The sequence below is a fragment of the Melanerpes formicivorus genome, unplaced genomic scaffold (genome assembly GCF_026170545.1).
Source record: "Melanerpes formicivorus ecotype bairdi unplaced genomic scaffold, bMelFor1.0.p_v2 SCAF_1, whole genome shotgun sequence".
In the NCBI taxonomy this organism is placed as follows: domain Eukaryota; kingdom Metazoa; phylum Chordata; class Aves; order Piciformes; family Picidae; genus Melanerpes; species Melanerpes formicivorus.
The window spans coordinates 5,137,981-5,157,168 of NW_027142353.1; the positions used below are offsets into that span (position 1 = coordinate 5,137,981).

The window sequence follows — 19,188 nt, forward strand, 5'->3', positions numbered from 1 at the left end:
AGAAATGTATCTGGGAAGAGGTTTAGTAGCCATGCTGAACGGCTGCTCATATTTAAGAGAAAGACAGGACAAGGTTTTAAATGAAGCCTGCATATGATGCAGGTTATCCCATGCAAAAGTGTCTACATGTTTGTAGGGCTGGTTTTTAGGAGTCCTGGTCCTCAGGCTCTTTGGCTACATACATGAACAGATACAATACTGCTTCTACCACTCAAGGCACTCTGTTACCCAGTGCTATTTTCAACATCATTTTTTTCCTGGCAGGTGAGACTACTTTAGCTGGGCCTGAAGGCAGGCTAGACTAACTCAGAAAGGATCCTGTTCAGCATTAGCACTGGTGCAAGGTGAGGGAGGACTGTGTGTCCAGAGACAGGAGCAGGATGAGAAGGCAACCTGAAACAGGACCTTTAACTAGTAATTGGAGCTGCTCAAATCAGTGTTTACCTTTACCTGTTGATCCATGCAGGTCTCTGTGTGAAAGTGCTCAGGAGTTAGTTAAGGCTTTACAAAATCATTTGAGGCTAAGCTGAATAAAGGGCTGAGGTTCTTAAAGTAAGTGGCACTTAGATATGGATGTGTAAGACTGCAATTTTGAAAAGACTTGATACTTTGTCCCCTAATCCAGGAGGTTCCCAAACTTCAGAAATACATTACTTCACTTCAGAATTATTTAGCAAGCTTTGCTTGTGCTCCTCTGTGGTCTGTTCCCCTCCTGATGAGGTGGGCAGGAATTTCTCACTATCTTGTAGTGGTCTGGAATACCTATGGAAGTGAAATTCCTAAACTGGTGGTGGGAGGAGTGCTTCCTTCCTCAGAGAATAAATCCTTGCCTGAGATGCAGAAAGTCTGCCTGTAGAAATGATGGCCTCATAGTGCTAAAACACTATTAAATGACAAAAGCTCCTTTAATCCAACTTATGCTCTGAATTTTTTATGGCTCCCATTTCCCATGTCTGAACCGTACATATTATAGAGAAGCAATATAGTTAAAAGCTAAAACACTCTTTGCCATCCTGTAGTCTAACAGTGGGCCGATTGATCTCACAAATAGGAGAGTTATCCATGTGCTACTGTGGTTCCTCAAGGTCAGCCTGATACATCTGATGGCCTCTTTTCTCCATGCTACCAAATATAAGATACTTTCTATCTGGTAATAAAACATCACATACACCAATTTATGTGACTTCTGAACCTAACTGGCAAAGTCCTATCACAAAGTCCCAGCAGTTTCTAGTATAGTTAGTCAGAGGAAAGTTGAAAGTGAAGAAAAAGGAACATTTCCAGCCAGAGCAGGAAATGGGCAGGACCAGATAAGTGAGCAAAATCACCTCACATTTCTTCCCCAATCCCAGACATAAATAGTGAGAAACTGATTCCTCCACTCATTTGCTGCATCTCTCTGAGACCACGCACCATCCCTCCAAGATGTGGGCAAAGGTACTATCTTCTTTCTTTACACTGTAAGATGCACTTTTCTGCTTAAGCTTTTGTATCCTCACTGTATGTTTCCACAGGTGTACATCACACCATGGGATATGTGGTTCACCTGCTTGTGTTCCTCAGGATAGTCTTAATAGTCTTACTAATTTAGTACAAAGATGAGTGAGAAATTGTCTGAAATAACAGGTACAATTCTAGTCACCAGTGGCAGAAATGAGAAATGCAATATGAACAATGCAGTGAAAAGCTGCTAGCATAGTAGAGGTGAGTCTCTGTTATAAAGGAGACAGAGCAGCACAAGAGGAAATATTCTCACTGTGTGTGGACAGGTGCAGGAGAGTAGAGGAAGGGAGAGGATGAGTGGAAATGGGGAGACAATTTCCAAAGAGATAGAGGAGCTATATTCAGTAATTAACAAACAAACAAACACACAACACCAAACAAAAAACCTCAAGACTTCCTACACAGGATGGTTCTAAGTGATATCATTAATATATGACTCTACAGGAAGAACTTTGTAATGGTCACAGATGGGAAGTTCTAGATTATTTTTTAATAGAAATATTAACAGCTGCTCATCTCAGCAGCCAAGAAGATGCAGGCTGAATTTATGTAATGGATTAATGGATCAGTCATGAACAGAAAAAGAAAAGGGGGGGGAAATATATAATATCTATATTATATTATATTATATATTTTTATATTTATATATATATATAAAACTCTAAGATCAGCAGGAAACAGGAATAAGGATCACTGTTTTTCAAAGAGGTGAGATCTTGTGAGAGTAAAGCTGGGACTTCAGCTAAGTGTGAATTCAGTGGGAGCTTGGAGCAATGGGTGCAAAGTAATGCTGCCAAGTCCCATCTCCCCCTGAGCTCCAAACTAAGCAAGACTTGGGTTAGTAATTCCGATACTCGGGAAGATTAAATCTTGCCTCCTGGTGTGGTAGTGGCTGTGCTGGACTGAAATGCCATGGAAAGCCAGATGTTTTTTGCTTCTATTTATTTTATATATATTTGTGTGTGTGTATAGATGTAGATAGCTTACAAAGATACATCCCCTGCAGTGCTCACCTTCAAGGATTGGAGTTAGGGAGAAAGCAGCAGAAATACAGAACAGACAAAGACACTGATGAAAGTAGGAGTAATAAATAACAATGTAGCACTTCTGGGAATAAAAAGAGGAATAAGTCTAACCTTAGTTTTGCTGATGCAATTCATGTAAGCAGAGGCAGGGCAATAGAAATGGTGAGTATGACAAACAATAGCCCAGAATCGAAAGTGAAAGAAAAGGAAAAGTGTTTTCTTTAAGAGAAGTATCTACTTCTTTTCTCTCTTTCCCCCACTTCCTAGACAATTACAGGAAATTTTGCCAACACGATTCATGGTTTGCATGCAAACCACTTGACAGACCAGGTCATTCAGAGAAGCAAGCGAATGATTCTGGACACTCTTGGAGTGGGGCTTCTGGGCACCAACACAGAGGTCTGCCACAAAGTGACACAATACAGCAAGGTAAGGTGTCTGCTATTCAGAAACCTTTTTTAGCTATAAGAAAGGCAATCCTTTGGGCTCTAAGGGGAGACTCTGCCATTACAAAATTCTTTGGGGATGGAAAGAGAGACAGAATGTTCTTCCTACAGGAGATGGGGAAACTTCATTGCTGAAGTTACTTTTAACTCTGGAGAGGCAAAAATCTGCATGCTGAGATCCCACACTGCAAAAACAGTTTATGAAGATTCCTTCCTTTCTTTCACCTGTGGGATTTTATTAAGAATGTCAGCAAAGCAAACATCACTTAACACTAGACTTTCCAAAATAAGGGAGTGTCAAAGGGAGGGAGAGTTAGTGGTAAGCTACTTCCAGTCCATAAGTCATATGCTGTCTAAGGTACATTGGTCATGTTTCTCCCCCAGTTTTGTTCTCCTCAAACTAGAGGAGTATTTATTTAGAATAAAACTTTATTTAGAATAAACCAAACCAGGTTGGAAGAGACCTTCAAGATCATCGTGTCCAACCCATCAACCAATCCAACCCACCCAAACAGCTAACCCATGGCACCAGTACCTGATCCTGAGGAGAAGCCTTCTCACAGCACAGGATTGTATCAGAGTTTAGCTCACTGTTTTATTGGTCAGATTTGGCTACTTGGGCTCAGGTTCCAGAGTTCTATGTGCCAGTAAGTCTCTCCAAACTGTGGTAGTTATGCCCTTTCCTTTAATTCCATAATTATTTCTTTCTTGGCTAAAAGATCGGCACAGCACAAGGAAAGAAATAGCACCTTTTGTGTGGGAGATACCAACACTGGGAGGTCATATAACAGTTACTCAGGGCCTTGCTAAAGCACAGAAAACCAGAACAGTTAACTGGAGATCTTCCCCATCAAGATAACAGTCCTAAGGGCACCGTTGATGGGCAGTGAGAAGGGACATCAATGGCCAGAGGTTGTGTGAAGGTATTGGATGATCAGGTGGATAGTGTCGCTCTGCCCCCTGAAGTCTGGTTGAGTGGAAAGGGACGTGAGCCAACAGAAAAACAAGTTTCATTTCATTCTTCCTAAAAGAACAGTATTTTTCTCATGAAAGGGAACAGCTGGGTCCCAAGAGGGTATGGTCTGATCTCAGTTACATCAGAGATACAGAGCACATTTATGCTTGGGTTAAGGACTTTGAATTAATTTATGTCAATTTGTTTCAGATCTACAGCTCAGATAGATCCAGTACCATCTGGGGCCACATGGATTTTCGACTGCCTCCTTTGTATGCAGCTTTTGTGAATGGAGTGGCTGTAAGGGATGCTCTTTTATTTGCTCTTAAATCACACTAATTGATGCCATTCTTGCTCTAGAGAGAACAGAGTGCTCCTAAAACCTTAGTTTACTTTACTCTTCTGCCTGAAGCCTACTATAAAACTTTCTTAGACTGTTCTCCCAATGCGCTTCAACTTTCTTCCAATGAGGCTGAGCTCAAGCTATACTATATATCTGATCCAGCTCAGCAGCATCCCTTACCTTTAATGTGGGACTTGGGGCTGTTTTCAAATGTCAGAACTCTACAGCTTTGCTACCACTGCATTACAAACAGGTACTCTAGCTCTCACTGATTTCACCATGACCCACATTTCATGCCCACTAGCACAGTTACAGAAAAACAGCAATACAGACAGATGCACGCATACCTTCACACATGGAACATCATTTAATATTCAGTTGCAGAGTTTGAAGAAGCCAGTTATATATTTTGAACACATACTTTGTCATTAAAGCAATAACTGACTCCCTAGACCTTTGTCTAAATTCAGATTGAGGCTGAAACCATTTGAAATTGGAAGATGAACAAGAGGTGAGGCAGTCATATTTGGCAATTATGCAGAGCTGGGGAAGGTGACCAACCCAGGAAATGGTAATACTAAGCCTATCTAAATCAGTGTGCCAACAGGATCAGAGGTACAATTTAACACCTCATTTCCAATGTAGAGAAAAATTACCTTGAAAATGAGATCTGGTACCTGTCAGCTCCTAGGAGCTCATGTGATATTCAGATCTGGCAGTTAGCATGTATATGAGCATTTCAGTTTACATCTTGGTCACAGGTCAATTCCAAGCGCTTACTGAAGACTCCAGGAACACAGTTTACCACTATTGGGCACCACTTTCCTAATTCTGCTCTTCAGAGCACCAAAGTTTTTCAAAGCAGGGACTGAGTTTTCTTCTGACTGGTCAGAAATGCAGCCCTCAGAAGCACATAGTCTTAGTATCACAGGGCAAAATCTGAGCACTGACCACCTTCCCGCTTTGTTCTTGACCAGGTGTGGAAGTTCAGCTTTTGAAGCATTATTACATTATTAAAAATGCTGTCTCTGATGCTATCAAGTTCTTGGGGGTTCTCAAAACTTTTGGAGGGTTTCTGACAAGCAGTACATTGAAACACTGACTGCACTGCTGGGAGCAGTCTGCTGCCAGAACAGCAACTGTATGCTATGCTGGGAGCATTCAAGCAGCTGATTTCTGGGCAAGTGAAAGAGGAAGCACCTGTCTTGATACTCTCAAGGACTAAGCAGCTCATCTCAGTTTTAAGACTGTAGCTTTCTCCTACTCCATTCAACCCTAGGGAGTCTGGATCCTCATGTTACAGCCCTTGTTTTGATGTGCTGAAAATTCAGGCTAAAGTCTGACCTACATTTGCAGGCTGATACCTGTTGCCTATGGATGGGCATGTTGTGCCAAAACTCAAACCTTTAAGTTGTTCTGATACAAGTTTCAGTTAGCTGTATGGATTTGACTGCTACAGCTTTAATGTCCTAATGTAAGCATCAGCTACAGCACTGGGGAAGTAATTTAATTCTGTTTGCATTCTGTCAGGGGGGAAATGAAAAATCACCACTTGCATGGTGGACCTAGAACTGCTGCTTTAATTATATCAGTCTAATTAAGGTAGCAAAAGCCTATTGTAGGAAAGAAGATTCATTGTCATACTTGTTCTAAAGTGATGCAACTTGATTTAGAATTTTAGTCCTCTGGGGAAAGATCTGTATTGTACTGCCATTTCTCATCGAGCCACACTGGGAGTAAAGGTTTTAAAAGACTTTTGAAGTTTTGCTTTCTAAGGAAAATCTAGTTATGGAATCCTTTTTATAGTGCCAGTTACAGTATTTTCATTTAACTGAGTCAATCTTGCCAAGTCAGTTTGTTTCTGATGACAAGTCATGGCTTTTCTTTCCACTAGGTGCACTCAATGGACTTTGATGACACATGGCATCCAGCCACACACCCATCTGGGGCTGTGCTCCCTGCCCTGATTGCACTCTCAGAAGCCACTCCTCAGAAGAAAAAAATCTCAGGTCTTGATCTGCTCTTAGCTTTCAATGTGGGAATCGAAGTGCAAGGCCGGCTGCTGCACTTCTCCAGCGAAGCCAGGAATATTCCAAAAAGGTACATAGAGAAGTTTCAAGTAGGAAGTTGATTGAAAGGTTGACTTATTTTTTTCCTTGGTGTTAATATGCTAAATTAAATGCTAATTAAAATACAAATGGCACAGTTAATCATATTGTCCATGTTGTTTATTTGGAAAGTTAGGAAAGATCTGCTTTGAATTCAAATGCACTTACATGACTCCTTATGGCTTAGCTAATAGATTTCTTTCTTTGGAGAATATTGATCAGTTTAAAAGAAGGAGGCAATGATCTCTCCAATTATTAACAACAGCTGCTAAAAGGCAGTGTTTAAAAGCAGAGTTCTCAGGCTTGCATGAATATTTAAGACCATGCCTCACTTTCAAACAGTACCTTGCTCTTAGCTGAAAGGAATCACTGCTGCTGGGCTCAAAGGAAATTCTTGATGTGTGGGATGGTCTAGATGTTGTCTTGCTATCTTCTGTGTGCCCCTTGTACTGATGTTGCAAAACTAGTTCAGAATAACAAAACTTGCCTCCCCCAATATATATCTTATAGATTACTATAATCCATAAATTATCTGTAAGTAATTTAAACTGTGACAAAGTGACACTTCTGTCATGATTATCTTCAGTATGCCTTGAATTATGAGCGGTTCTAGCATTCCTATTGCTTTCTTGAGAAGGCCTATTCCAAGTAGTACTATACCAGTTTAACTTGTTCCTAGGTAAAAGTGACAACTTTTTCCATTAGGACCACACAGGAATTCTGAATGCTTGTTTCTTTATGATCAATTTGTCTTCCACAGCACTGAAATTAGAACTTGTGTGTATAGTGGATTCAGATCCACTATATACACAGTTTTTTAATGCAGCAATTATATTTTTTCCCCCCTCAGGTTTCACCCACCAACTGTGGTTGGTACGATGGGGAGTGCAGCAGCTTGTGCTAAGCTGCTAGCTCTTGACCGGCAGAAATGTGAAAACGCCTTAGCTATTGCTGCCTCCTATGCAGGTGCCCCACTAGCTAATGCAGCAACCCAAACAAAGCCCCTCCATGTTGGCAACGCTGCCAAGCATGGACTGGAAGCAGCATGCTTAGCATCACAGGGCCTTCAAGGAAACAAACAGATCTTGGACATGGAATCAGGGATAGGTGCCTTTTATACAGATTACAACCCACAGATTCTGCCAACCTTGCAGTCCTATCCCTGGCTGTTAGACCAGCAAGATGTGGCCATCAAACGCTTTCCTGCTCATCTTGGAACCCACTGGGTGGCTGATGCAGCATCTTTGGTTAGGAGGAAGCTTGTGGACTGCAATGACAACTTGCTCCCCCTTGATAAAATTGAGAAAGTCATTCTCAAAGTCCCAGAGGTCAAATATGTGAACAGACCTAGTCCTACCTCAGAGCATGAAGCTCGACACTCCTTCCAATTTGTTGCATGCTCTGCTTTGCTGGATGGCAGCATGTCAGTCGAGTCCTTCACCAGCGAGAACATTCACCGGCCAGCCTTGCAGGAGCTACTCAACAAAACACAGCTGGAGCACCCTCCTGATAACACACCTAGCTTTGAGAGTCTTTACTGCGAAGTGAGCGTCACACTGCAGGATGGCAACACCATCAGTGATCGCTGCAATACATTCTACGGACACTGGAGAAAACCCCTGAAAAAGGAGGACTTGGAGAAAAAGTTTCAATCCAATGCCTCCAGCGTCCTACCTGCAGAAGCCACAGAAAGCATTATAGAGACAGTGTACAACCTGGAAAAAGTGGAGGACTGTTCTGTATTAAGTACTTTTTTGTCAGGACAGTCAGCTGGAGTGCTTGCAAAGAAGCTGTGCTTTCTTTGAGTGCGCCAACTGAGAGCTAGACATTGCTCGCAAAGGTACAGGACAGACTTTAGTGACTCATGAACTTTTAAATGGACTCCTGTAACAGAACTGCCATGCTCAGCTCAATATTGTGGGTTTTGACTAAGTAAACAATTTAACAATTATATGCAGAGCTGTCAGGCTGAACAGATGATTCTCTGTTGGCACAGTGGATGTTAAGCATCTTTATAACTCTGAAGGTAAAGCACTGCTTGCATGTGACAAAAATTTCCTTGCTCTCCTGCAAAAAAATCTGTATGTTCTGCTAAGTAACTTCATAAAGAAATCCAAATTCTGGAGGAGTACAGAAATGCTGTGTCTTTGTGAAACATCACTGTGAGGACAGAAAACAAAAGTCTTTAGTGATGTATTTCTGTAGGTTTAGTCTAAAGCCTCCTTGAAGAGGGCACCTGTTATGTCATCTCTGACATTAGTGCTAAGATAAACAGAGCACATATACACAGCTGTAGAATTTGATACTCTGCTCCATATCAGGCTTCCTGTGACAATTGTTCTTACATTGGTGAGGTAAATGTTAGTGCCCTTCCTGCTCATGCCTGCCCATGGGCAAGAGGGACAACTCCACACTCCTCATCACAGAGGTGTTACCAGTTCCATCTTTTGGCTGCTGTGCAGTACAGGTTTTGTTCCTGCTGTATTCCTGCTCATTGCAAGGTGCTCACTCAACCAAACCTGAGTAGCACTATTTAGTAATGACATACTGAGGTTCCTTCAGGCAATGCAAAGCATGTTACAGTGCACTGGCATGGGTTACAGTACGAGTGACAGAACCGTGAGCATCAGAACACTTCATGTTGAGACAATTCAGTGTCCACAGATCAATTTACCTTGACAAGGAATCTGCAAATCTTTTCAGTTCCTTAAGAACAAAGCCTTGCCAGGCTGTGTTCCTAAGAAAGGCTGATGACCTTTGTGCACATCTGTAAGATCAAAGCATGCTTTGTACTGTATATAAAATGTACCTTCCTATGTATAAAAAAAATAAATAAAGCTAAATAAACTTCAAACTATTTCATTTATTAGAGCAAAAGTTATCTTTCACACCTGCAATATATTTCTTTATTCTTCAACCTCTGGCTCTTGTTTTCTAAAGTCAAGTTTATTCTAGGGGGCTCTGCAGAAATTCAGAAGTCCCTTAATTATACTTGCTTAAAAATTTGCAGGGGAAGAAAAAAAACCAAAACAAACCCAAACCGACAACAAAACCCATCCAAAAAACCTAAACAAACAAAAACCCACAGAAACCCAGCAAATCATCACATTCTTTACTTTTCCCTTCTGATCAGAAAGTTGAATACTCATTTACAGCTATTTCACCTGTAATTATAGTTGGGTAACACTACATGTTAATTACTGATAACCATTACAATGTGGGGCAGGGAAGGTTCCTACACCATCTTAGCAAGACTGAACAGATTCAGATTCAAGAGAAAAAATAAAGGGGGAAATTCTCTTCCCCCACCCTCGAGCCTTTAGCACATGCTTTCTCTTTCAAAACACAAATACACAGGATAAACTTAGCAATAAACATTTGATGTATTAGATAAGAAAAGAGCAAAAAAAGAAAGTACACAAGAAGAAAACAAGAACTGTGAAGTTTAATAGTTGCATTGTTTTATTAATACCAGCAACTGAAGCTAAATGCTTTTGCTTAGCGAAACTGATTTCCTTGTAGAAGTCTGTATGGTTCCAGTCAGGCAAGTTTCAGGACTTCTTGTACCATTGTTCCAATTCCATCAAAGATTTCATGCAGAGGAGCCTTGCACATGAAAGCACAGGTAGTAACTATTTTATTGGCTTCATCCACATGGGATTCATTCACGTTTTTGCAAATGTGCTTACACCCAAGCTCCACTATAGCAGATGCAGTTTCAGCATCAGGAAACCTGTCAACAAAAAGACTGTAATTAACATAAAGAGACAAAACTGCCATAAACTTCTGCCAACACAACTGTCGACGATGACAAAGGCATCGAGCAGGCTGCCACTGTCAGGTTCTTCCATTCCCTACAGACACAAGTGATCTGATTGGCTTGAAAACAACATTTGAAACATACAGTTACGATGTCAGAATGTATAATTCTGGTTTTAACAATCTTGGAAGAATTTTACAAGATGATACTAAATGCAACCATAATTCTGATTCTCAAAAGTTTAAGAGATGCCAGCTGAACTTGGAGACATGTTAGACCTTTTCCAACATCTTCCTGTAAGGTCTTCCACTGAGATTCTGCAGACTTTCTTCTTTTTCCCCCCCTCAGTGTAAAGGAGGAACAGAAGCAATTGCTCACTACAGCCACTGTTGTAAAATTCCACTCAAAACTTTTACTGGGACTTGACAGCTCTTGAAGCAGCACCAGCTTCTGCCAGGCCCTGCTCTCATCTGTCTTCCCTAAGGGGGCCCCAAAGCACTACCACCAGAAAAACTTTATTAAACCCCTGAGCAGACAAAAGCCCACAGACACAATTTAAATGGCCACTCAAATTACCACAGGATACCAAGTTTTTGAAGGCCAGCTGGCCAGAGGCCTATTCTTCATTTACATATCTTCAGTAAGAAGCATGGCCTTCAAAGGCACTGGGTGAGCAAATTCTGTATCTCACTTAGCATGAGTTAAAATCTATCATTCAGTTACCACAAATGTAATGTGAAAAAGTAACTTGATATCCTTGGTCACCTGTGCATTTGAGTAGCTGTAATTCTGTAAAAGTTGCTTTGTTCTGTCACTGTCAGGATTGACAGATGTTACATCCAGTGACTCATTAGCACCCACACTGCACATTTATTGTGCTTATTGCATGGGTTTTATGCCAGCGCAGGAGCCCTGTGTTACTGTTCATGGCTCACAGACTGATGGCTTAGACAAGAAGTAAGGCTACCCGGTGTTTTCATACTATAAGCTATATCATAGACCAATTTGCTTTTCAACTGAGGGGCAGACTGACTGGATTCAGTCTGTCCTAGAAGTTCTGCACCTGGTAACATAACAGAAGTGAAAATTTGGAGTAAGTGAAAAATGTGATTAATAAGTTACTCAAGGTTTAATAACATCAGAGACCTCAGACCTTTGCACAGAAGACAGGCCATTTCCAGTCCTAATTCCCATTTAAATCATCTCCATCTATTGCCTTTTTACCTTCCATCTACATTTTTATCTTGGCCGACTGTGACTTCACAACCAGGAAAGACTTTAGCTGCCAGGACTGGTGATATACAGCACAACCCAATGGGCTTTTTAGCACTGTGGAACGCTTGGAGTGTGGACTTCACATGCTCATTGACAGTACAGTTCTTGCCATCTACAGCCCAGGAACATAGATTCTTTGCTACACCAAAGCCACCTAAAGAAAAAAAAGCAAAAAAACATTAAGAAAAACCCCCACCCAAAATCTCAAATGTAAGACTCTGCTAAAAGCCATAAAATTCAACACCAGAAATAAGTTGGGGTTTTTTTTGTTCTTTTTTACAAGATAATCTCAGCATACATAGGAACATTAAGTTACTATACAGAAAACTTTCAGCACATGAAACACAATGGTTTTGCAAAGTTAAGTTTTAACTATGCATTGTTGCCCCACCTATGTTACATATGGCAGAAAGCTTAATCTTGCTGCCATAAGCAACAAATAGACAAACAGGTAAACTCACATTTGTTTGCTAGTCACTGGAAAAGCCTCACCATCTGATATGCACCTCTCAATAATCAAGAGGGGCATCAGAAGAAAGACCAATGATAGCTGAAAGCAGAAAAGTGTAATTCACAAGAGTGATACAAACAGTGATTTGACCCTCTGTGTAGTTCTTACTCAAGTTTTAGTTTGACACTTAACCAACTATAGGAGAGCCTTTTATCCTCCCATAGAATTACTTTTGGACTTACTTTAAAAGTTTAACACAATAAACCTGAAGTGACCACTACATAAAAGGGAAATGATAACATATGACATTCCGAGACATAACACTTGTAAATGATAACATAATTTCCTATTAAAAATAATTCTGGATTTGTCTTTCTAGACATTAGTTACAACACTCCTCTACTTGCATTCAATCTTCATTCAATTGTGCAAGCAGATTATATTGGTTGCTGGATTTATAGCCATCAGAATAACCAAAGCAAGAAGGCTATTAGTAAGCATAACCACCCATTAAATTTGATTCCTTATGGAACGTGCACAACACCAACTTTTCCACAATAAACAAACAGAAATTTCCACAAGTATTTCAACAGACAACACCAAGAAGCTTTGCATTTTTACTGGTTTTCCTCTCACTCCTTGCTCACTTCCAAATGCTACCTGGAATCTCTAAAGTAAGATCTTAAATTTTAAGCTTAACAGTGTATGTTTCTCTCTAAAAGTTATTACAGCGAGTCCCCCGAGCCTGGCTATGAAATCAACGTGGGAAATACTTGCTAGCCTCTACTCCCTTAGCAGCCCTGATGTCACACCCTCATTTTAACTTGCACAGGTTTCTCTGCGCTATACACACGCTCCCTCTGCTGGCCTTAAAACACAAGGCAGGGTAATAAAATTAAAGCTTAATTAAGCACAACCATTATGTCGCTATTTAACAGTGCCGTGAATACTCTGGAAAGTGATCTTCAGCAAGCCATAATTGCCTCATGTCGCTTTGGTTTCTTCATTTCTACAATCACCTCTGTCTGAAAGTCGATACATAAAAAATTGTAACTCGTGTAACCTGATCAGCAGCAGAAGAGATACACAGAAGAAAGCTTACTCATATATGACAGGGAATAATATCTATGCGGCAATCTCCTACTTCGCCAATAATTTCAGGGGACCTAGAGAGCACCTAGAATTAAAGCACTGTAATGTCAACTTCAGGCTCAGTGTTCTTCTGCACACGTGGGTACTAAACTTTTCACAATTTTTAGGAAGAAGGAACACTGCCATGGATGATCTAACACAAAAAGAACTCTCTGGCATTCCATCCCTGGAAGTTTTTAAGGGCAGGCTGGATGGGGCTCTGAGCAACCTAACCTAGAGTGAGGTGGTCCTGCCCATGGCCAGGGGTATTGGAACTGGACAATCCTTGATGTCCCTTCCAACCCTGGTAATTCTATGAATAAATAAACTGAGATGACCGTCAACACATGAGAGCTTGCTAAAACATTTTCATGAGAGCCTGCTAAAACATTTTCTCAACCTTGGGGGGTGGGAAAAAAAAAGGTAAGTAAAAAAATGAATAAACTACATACCTCTCAAAATCAAGAGTGTAATTTATCCTCTAAATGGCTTTAAAAGTAAGCATCAGTGGCAAAGCAGTTATTTGCAACTGAAAAAACCACAAATAATTTTATTTTAAATAGCACCTACCAGGGAAAATAACTGCATCAAATTCACTAGCTTTCAGTTCAGCCAAATCCTGAATGTTTCCTCTTGCCAGTCTGGCACTTTCCACTAACACATTTCTCTTCTCTTCTGCTGGACTTCCTTTTAGGTGATTGACCACATCCCTTTGCTCAATACTGGGGGCAAATATCTTCACCTACAATACACAGATGGAGCAATTTTGTGAATATAAATAGAAGTCATACATCTTTGTCACAATAAAGATCGTTTAATCAAAATAACTTTTGTTCCTGAAGTCTCTGATCCAAATGAAGTAGATTTCACAGGATGAACTATTGCATAAAAGAGCTAAAGAGACAGGTGACATATCAGGATGGGTAAACCCAGCCACACCCCTCAACCCAATACTGCAGCTTTTTGACAGGAGCATACTCAGGGCAACATTAAGCTCAGTGGTTTTGCCAGGGCCTGCAGATATCTCCTTCATGGATAACCTCAAGGACAAAGAGAGCACAGTTTCTACCAGCACCCTCTCTGGACACACAGCTGCTAAAAGGCTGCTAAAACACATTCTGAAAAAAAGAGTTTAAGAACTACTGATGCAAACTTTATAAGCACCTCTAGTGCAGACATTACTTGCTTTCCTAAAACATTGGTAGCAGATTAAAAAAAAAAAGACAAAACACAGCAGTACATATTTTAGTTAGGCCAAAAGGGGAACAACTGCCACGAACATAGCAAGCTCTGTGAAAGGCCTACCTCAGGACCTCTTTCCACGTATCTGTTTTGATGCTTGCTTCGTGGATTTCTCAGCACTCACTGCTTCACTTAGAGGACAGTTTTGTGCTACATGCAGGGGTGCTGTTGTTACCATCATACGCCCAAGTGCTGCTCCACGCAGACACAAAGTGACCACCTCTGCCATCTGAAGCCAGACAGGACCACATCACACCACCACATGGTGGTCCAGGCTTCGGACTCCCAGTTACCGAAAAAGCCCCCAAACAGCTAGCAGATAAAAAGCAAGTGAACCCTGCCTTCTACAAAAGCAACCAGAAAGCAAATCAAGAATTTTAAGCGGGACCCATCTTCAGTTCCTGGCAGGCTCAAGCGGGCTGAAGGTCCAGAGGAGCAGGCACTCCTCACTTGCCTGCACATGAGCGCTTCTCCCGTTAAGGGGACATTCGCCTCACTGGGGAGGGGCGTGAATAAAGAAAAGGGAAGGCGCAAGGTAAGGGGAGCTTGTGCTGTGCAGTGGCGGGGGGAATGTACAGATGGAAGGCCTCCTATGCCGCTAACAGCGGGAGCTACAAGATGGCCCGCCCCGGGTTGTGCGAGTAAAGGAAAGCCAACGCGGCAGTACCTCAACTACTTAGGGAGGCAGAGACGGGGCAGACATACCTCCCTCCCCCGCCCGGGGAGCCTTTCACATGCGGCCCCCCACACCCCCCGATGGGGTGCCGGGAAGCGGGGCCCTTCCGCCCCCTACCTCCGCGCCGCCGCGGCTGAGGTGCACCAGCGCCGCCGAGGCCTCGTGAATCTCGCTGCCATCGAAGACGCCGCAGCCCGCAAGAACCACAGCCACCCGCTTGCCCATGGTGGCCCCACACTGCGGAGTGACCGCCCTTCAAGCCCCGGCAGAAGCGGCTCAAGCCAGCAAACCCTGGCCTCACTGCACCCTCCCCTTCTCCTGCGCCTGCGCAGCGAACTTCGGCTCAGGCTCCATGTTGCAGCTGCCGCCGGGAGCTGCGGCGTTGCTGAGGGTCTGCCTGCGGGGCATGTGCCTCCGCAGTCGGCGCCTCGGAAGCTCAGCCACCCGCAGGAGCTTGGCATGCCGTCTGGCCGGCGGTTTTTCATTAGGTGGTCTCTCTGCTGACAAAATGTAGGTGGAGAGCTGACCTTTAAACATCGGGGCTAGTCTGGAGCAGGGAAGGGGAAACGTGTATGTACCTTCAAACGGGAAAGGCTCAGGTGTATTTTAGTCTTTCCTTCTTTTCTGGGCTACTTACCAGAGCAGAGGCAATAGGGCAGAGAAGGTGCTCCTCTGTGACCCTTGTTACACTGTTAACAAGTCTGTGATCCTATAGCTTGTCCAAAAGTTGCTGTGCTTCCAGTAGCACCTTGCAAAGGCTCAGGGCAGTTGACTGTGCAGTTGATTTTTTTTGTTACAGACATAGGACTTTATTAATGTAATGAATGCACTGCTTTGAAAGGCAAACCAAAGTGGAATTTGGATAGAGGTACTGCTCAGCGTTGAAGTTGTTTCAGTGATACCCTTAAATCACATACCCCCTTTGAAAACCTTAACATTTTGTGCTCTAGGGAGCAGCCTCATTTTACTAGGAAAACCAACTTCCTGGGAAAACCAAACCTACCATCTTTCTGTTACCCACTCCCTATGTACTCATGAAGGCATTGCTCTAGGGAACCAAAGGGCTTCCTTGGGTCAAACCAAGACATTCATCCTGATCTCCCCCTTAACAATGTCATACATGTCAACAACATATAAATGTCACATTGGAGACCAGATGTACTTAATTTTACCAAGATCTCTCAGCTCTTGGTCTTTCATTTTTCATCAGCTACTTCTCTTACAAGAGATTTGGACTCAACAATGAAAATACATTATTTTAGTGGACCAGAGGACTGAAAAGGAGGATCTTGTAGAAAAAATCAAAGTGTCTTCCAAAATTCACAATATGGGGATACTGTAGGCTTTAAAGCAGCTCCCCAGGAAAGGAGCAGGGAGCCCCTGCATAGGTGTCTCAGCAGAGCAGAAGCAGTTTCTGGCTTCTATCACAACAGTTCTTACCAGACCTTGAGCAAGCAGCTACACATCCTGAAGGGAAGAGAGTGTTTACCATTCCCTTCAGAATCATAGAATTATCCAGGCCAGAAAGGACCTCCAAGATCATCAGGTCTCACCATTTCACCCACTCCACCAAGTCTGTGACTACACCATCTCCCCAAGCACCAGATCTATATGGCTTTTAAACATGTCCAGGGATAGTGACTCAACCACCTCCCTGGGCAGCCCATTCCAGTGCCTGGCAACCCTTTCCATGAATTTTTTTGTTCCTAATGGCCAGCCTAAACCTCCCTTGGCACAGCTTGAGGCCATTTCCTCTTATTCTTTGATTAGTTATTTGTGAGACCAGTGCCTACCTCTCTACAACCTCCTTTCAGGTAGAGAGCTATAAGGTCTCCCTTCAGCCTCTGTTTTTGTAGACTAAACAGCCCCAGTTCCCTCACCTGTTCCTCACAGGACTTGTTCTCCAGGCCCTTAACCAGCTTACTAGGCCTTCTCTGTATCTGCTCCAGTACCTTGATGTCCTTCTAGTACTGTGGTGCCCACAACTCAACACAGTACTCCAGGTGCAGTCTCACCAATGCTGGGTACAGAGGTTAATTTACTATGCTTTGGGAGAAAGGCTGAGATGTTCACAACCAAGAGATGTCTATGTTATATATGGACTGCCAAACAACTGAAGGAAGGAGTCTTGTGAAGACAGCCCTGTTTTGGCTAAAACTAATGAAGCAAAGCTAAACCAACAAAACAATTGAAGGCTATAGACCTTTGCCTAATTAACTGCAAAATGAATTAAAGTTTACACCCCTCAGTAGGATAGAGGCAAATGGAGTACATGCTAAACATATGTGACTCTGTTACTCAACTCTCCACCTAAATGATGATAAACATCACCTAGAAGGCAGAGTCAGCTGGGACTAGGACATAAGAAAGCATGAGAATATCATCTCTCTGAGGGGAAAGACCATGGGTTTAGCAGAGACTAGGCCAGCTGGCAGGCTGTGCTCACTTTCCTACAATCAAGACAGAGACACTTTTTTGATAGGAACTGCATTCAAGACATGACTTAATCTTTTTCTATCATTACTATTAGCACTATTGCAAAGATTTGCACCTCCATCTTTGCCAGATGTTATTACCTTGGATTTATTAACTCAAGTTTGATTACTTGCACATCATTTATCACTGGCAATCCCCAAACTGTTTTGTCTGTTGCTTTAATAAATTAAACCTATCTGTTGATGAACTTCAGATGACTTCAATATGACTTCAAATAACGTTTTTATAGCTAAGCATGAATCCAGTTGACTCAAGAGCAAAAATATGCCAACGTGAGTATAAAAGCCCCGTGTAAACAGGGGGGCTGTGATCCATACCTAATGGTAACTGTCTTACTGAATGGAATATTGCCAGTATATCGGGCTGGCAGCTCTGCAGCTCAAGGTATAAGCACCATCCAGAGAAGACCATTTTAATGAGATAGGAGCTGTTACTTCAGGTTCAATGTCCTCTTTGCTGTGACTATTACAGTGTGATGACTCATGTAGATGTTCAGAACCAAACTAGCTGTTCAAAGCCACAACTGCTGCCTGCAGCAGCAGGGTTTGTTTTCCCCTTTCATCCTGTTGCTTTCAAGGGTAGAGATGGAGAAGATGCTGTTTATAATGGGAAATCACTAAGATTCTTCTCAAATCTATTTATTCACATATTATTAATTTTCTGTGTTAAAATATGGTTCATAGCATAGGTTATATGAGAAGAAAGAACAAAGTACTGTGCTGCAAAAGTTTCCTATGGGATGCAGTGAAGTGAGATACAGAACTGCTACTAAAATGAACGAAATAAAATCAATAACTTTGCCATCTTAGTCATTTGACCTGACACCTTTAGAAACCACAGCAGTGCCTGAATGGAAGCTTAATAGTCTAAACTGCAAACATATGCTGAGCCAGAACAAAGAACCAGTTCATACTGTATTTCTAGTTTGCCTAATGAGCAGTTATGGCACCTTCATTATGTCACATCACTTCCCTGCATCCCAGTTTCATAGAAGGGATAAATTATGCTTCCCTTACTTCATAAAGTACTTACAGAGTTACACCAAAATGTGTAAAACTGGGAACTATGGCTGTGTTCCATGCAAACACATACCTTTTCGAACAGATGGGAGAGCTGGCACGTTGTACAACAAACACTTAAACTTGGAAAGACACAAGTAACAGGACACTTTATTTTATAAAGAGCAAAACCAGCTTTGCTTTAAAACAGACACAAAGAGCATGCATGGAATTAAAATGAAATATTGAAATCCAGGTTTGTATTGATTATGTATACAGGTGTAAAAATCAATCTACAGTGCTGAGGGGCACAGAATTTAAAGATAAGCAGTATACAATCAGGCACCAATGAAGTGAGATACAGAAATGTTGCTGAAATTAAAGATTTTATTAACTGTGCCATTTTATGGTTTTCTGAACATGTTAGCAACCCCAGCATTACCAAAACTGATATTCAGCAGCCTATCTGACATTTTCATGTAGGATGCAAGGTTTTCCACCTCCAGTTTTGTTTGAATACTGCCTAGCATAGTGCTGGCTGTAGAGCTGATCTTTCTTTAGGGACTAATATGCAATGACCAGGGATATTTCTCTGTCTCTCATAGCCAAAAGTCCTCAGCACAGCTACTATTTACCCAGCGAATAGCACACACTAACACCTTCATTGGGGTTGCCAACTACCTTACTTAGCTTCCTGGATTCTGATGCCGGAGTAACACATTTTGAACTCAACAGAGATGGAAATAGCTGCATTCACTGTAGAGATGCCGCTGGCAACC

General features: G+C 42.0%; 2 protein-coding genes across 2 annotated transcripts; one reads left to right on the plus strand and one right to left on the minus strand.

Moving 5' to 3' along the window:
* Window positions 1–1,375: 1,375 nt before the first annotated feature.
* Window positions 1,376–9,237, plus strand: ACOD1 (aconitate decarboxylase 1). The gene is made up of 5 exons (XM_068155069.1): window positions 1,376–1,437; window positions 2,796–2,957; window positions 4,140–4,229; window positions 6,167–6,372; window positions 7,231–9,237. The coding sequence occupies exons 1-5, from the start codon at window positions 1,426–1,428 to the stop codon at window positions 8,183–8,185; spliced, it is 1,425 nt and encodes a 474-aa protein (XP_068011170.1). The 5' UTR covers window positions 1,376–1,425; the 3' UTR covers window positions 8,186–9,237.
* On the minus strand, window positions 9,224–15,244 carry LOC137449546 (glutamine amidotransferase-like class 1 domain-containing protein 3, mitochondrial). Its single transcript, XM_068155196.1, has 4 exons — window positions 15,033–15,244; window positions 13,568–13,739; window positions 11,365–11,569; window positions 9,224–10,113 (listed from the first exon to the last, which is right to left on the minus strand). Exons 1-4 carry the CDS (start codon window positions 15,138–15,140, stop codon window positions 9,921–9,923), a joined length of 678 nt encoding a protein of 225 aa, XP_068011297.1. The 5' UTR covers window positions 15,141–15,244; the 3' UTR covers window positions 9,224–9,920.
* Window positions 15,245–19,188: the final 3,944 nt, after the last annotated feature.

What these genes read in the sequence shown, in the direction of transcription:
- ACOD1 (XM_068155069.1), top strand. An exon ending in AAGTGACACAATACAGCAAG is followed by an intron (nt 2,958 to 4,139) that starts GTAAGGTGTCTG and finishes AATTTGTTTCAG; the next exon opens with ATCTACAGCTCAGATAGATC. An exon ending in CTTTTGTGAATGGAGTGGCT is followed by an intron (nt 4,230 to 6,166) that starts GTAAGGGATGCT and finishes TCTTTCCACTAG; the next exon opens with GTGCACTCAATGGACTTTGA.
- LOC137449546 (XM_068155196.1), bottom strand. Translation starts at nt 15,140, where the DNA reads ATGGGCAAGCGGGTGGCTGTGGTTCTTGCGGGCTGCGGCGTCTTCGAT. An exon ending in TCAGCCGCGGCGGCGCGGAG is followed by an intron (nt 13,740 to 15,032) that starts GTAGGGGGCGGA and finishes TGTGTATTGTAG; the next exon opens with GTGAAGATATTTGCCCCCAG. An exon ending in GATAAAAATGTAGATGGAAG is followed by an intron (nt 10,114 to 11,364) that starts GTAAAAAGGCAA and finishes TTTTGTTGACAG; the next exon opens with GTTTCCTGATGCTGAAACTG.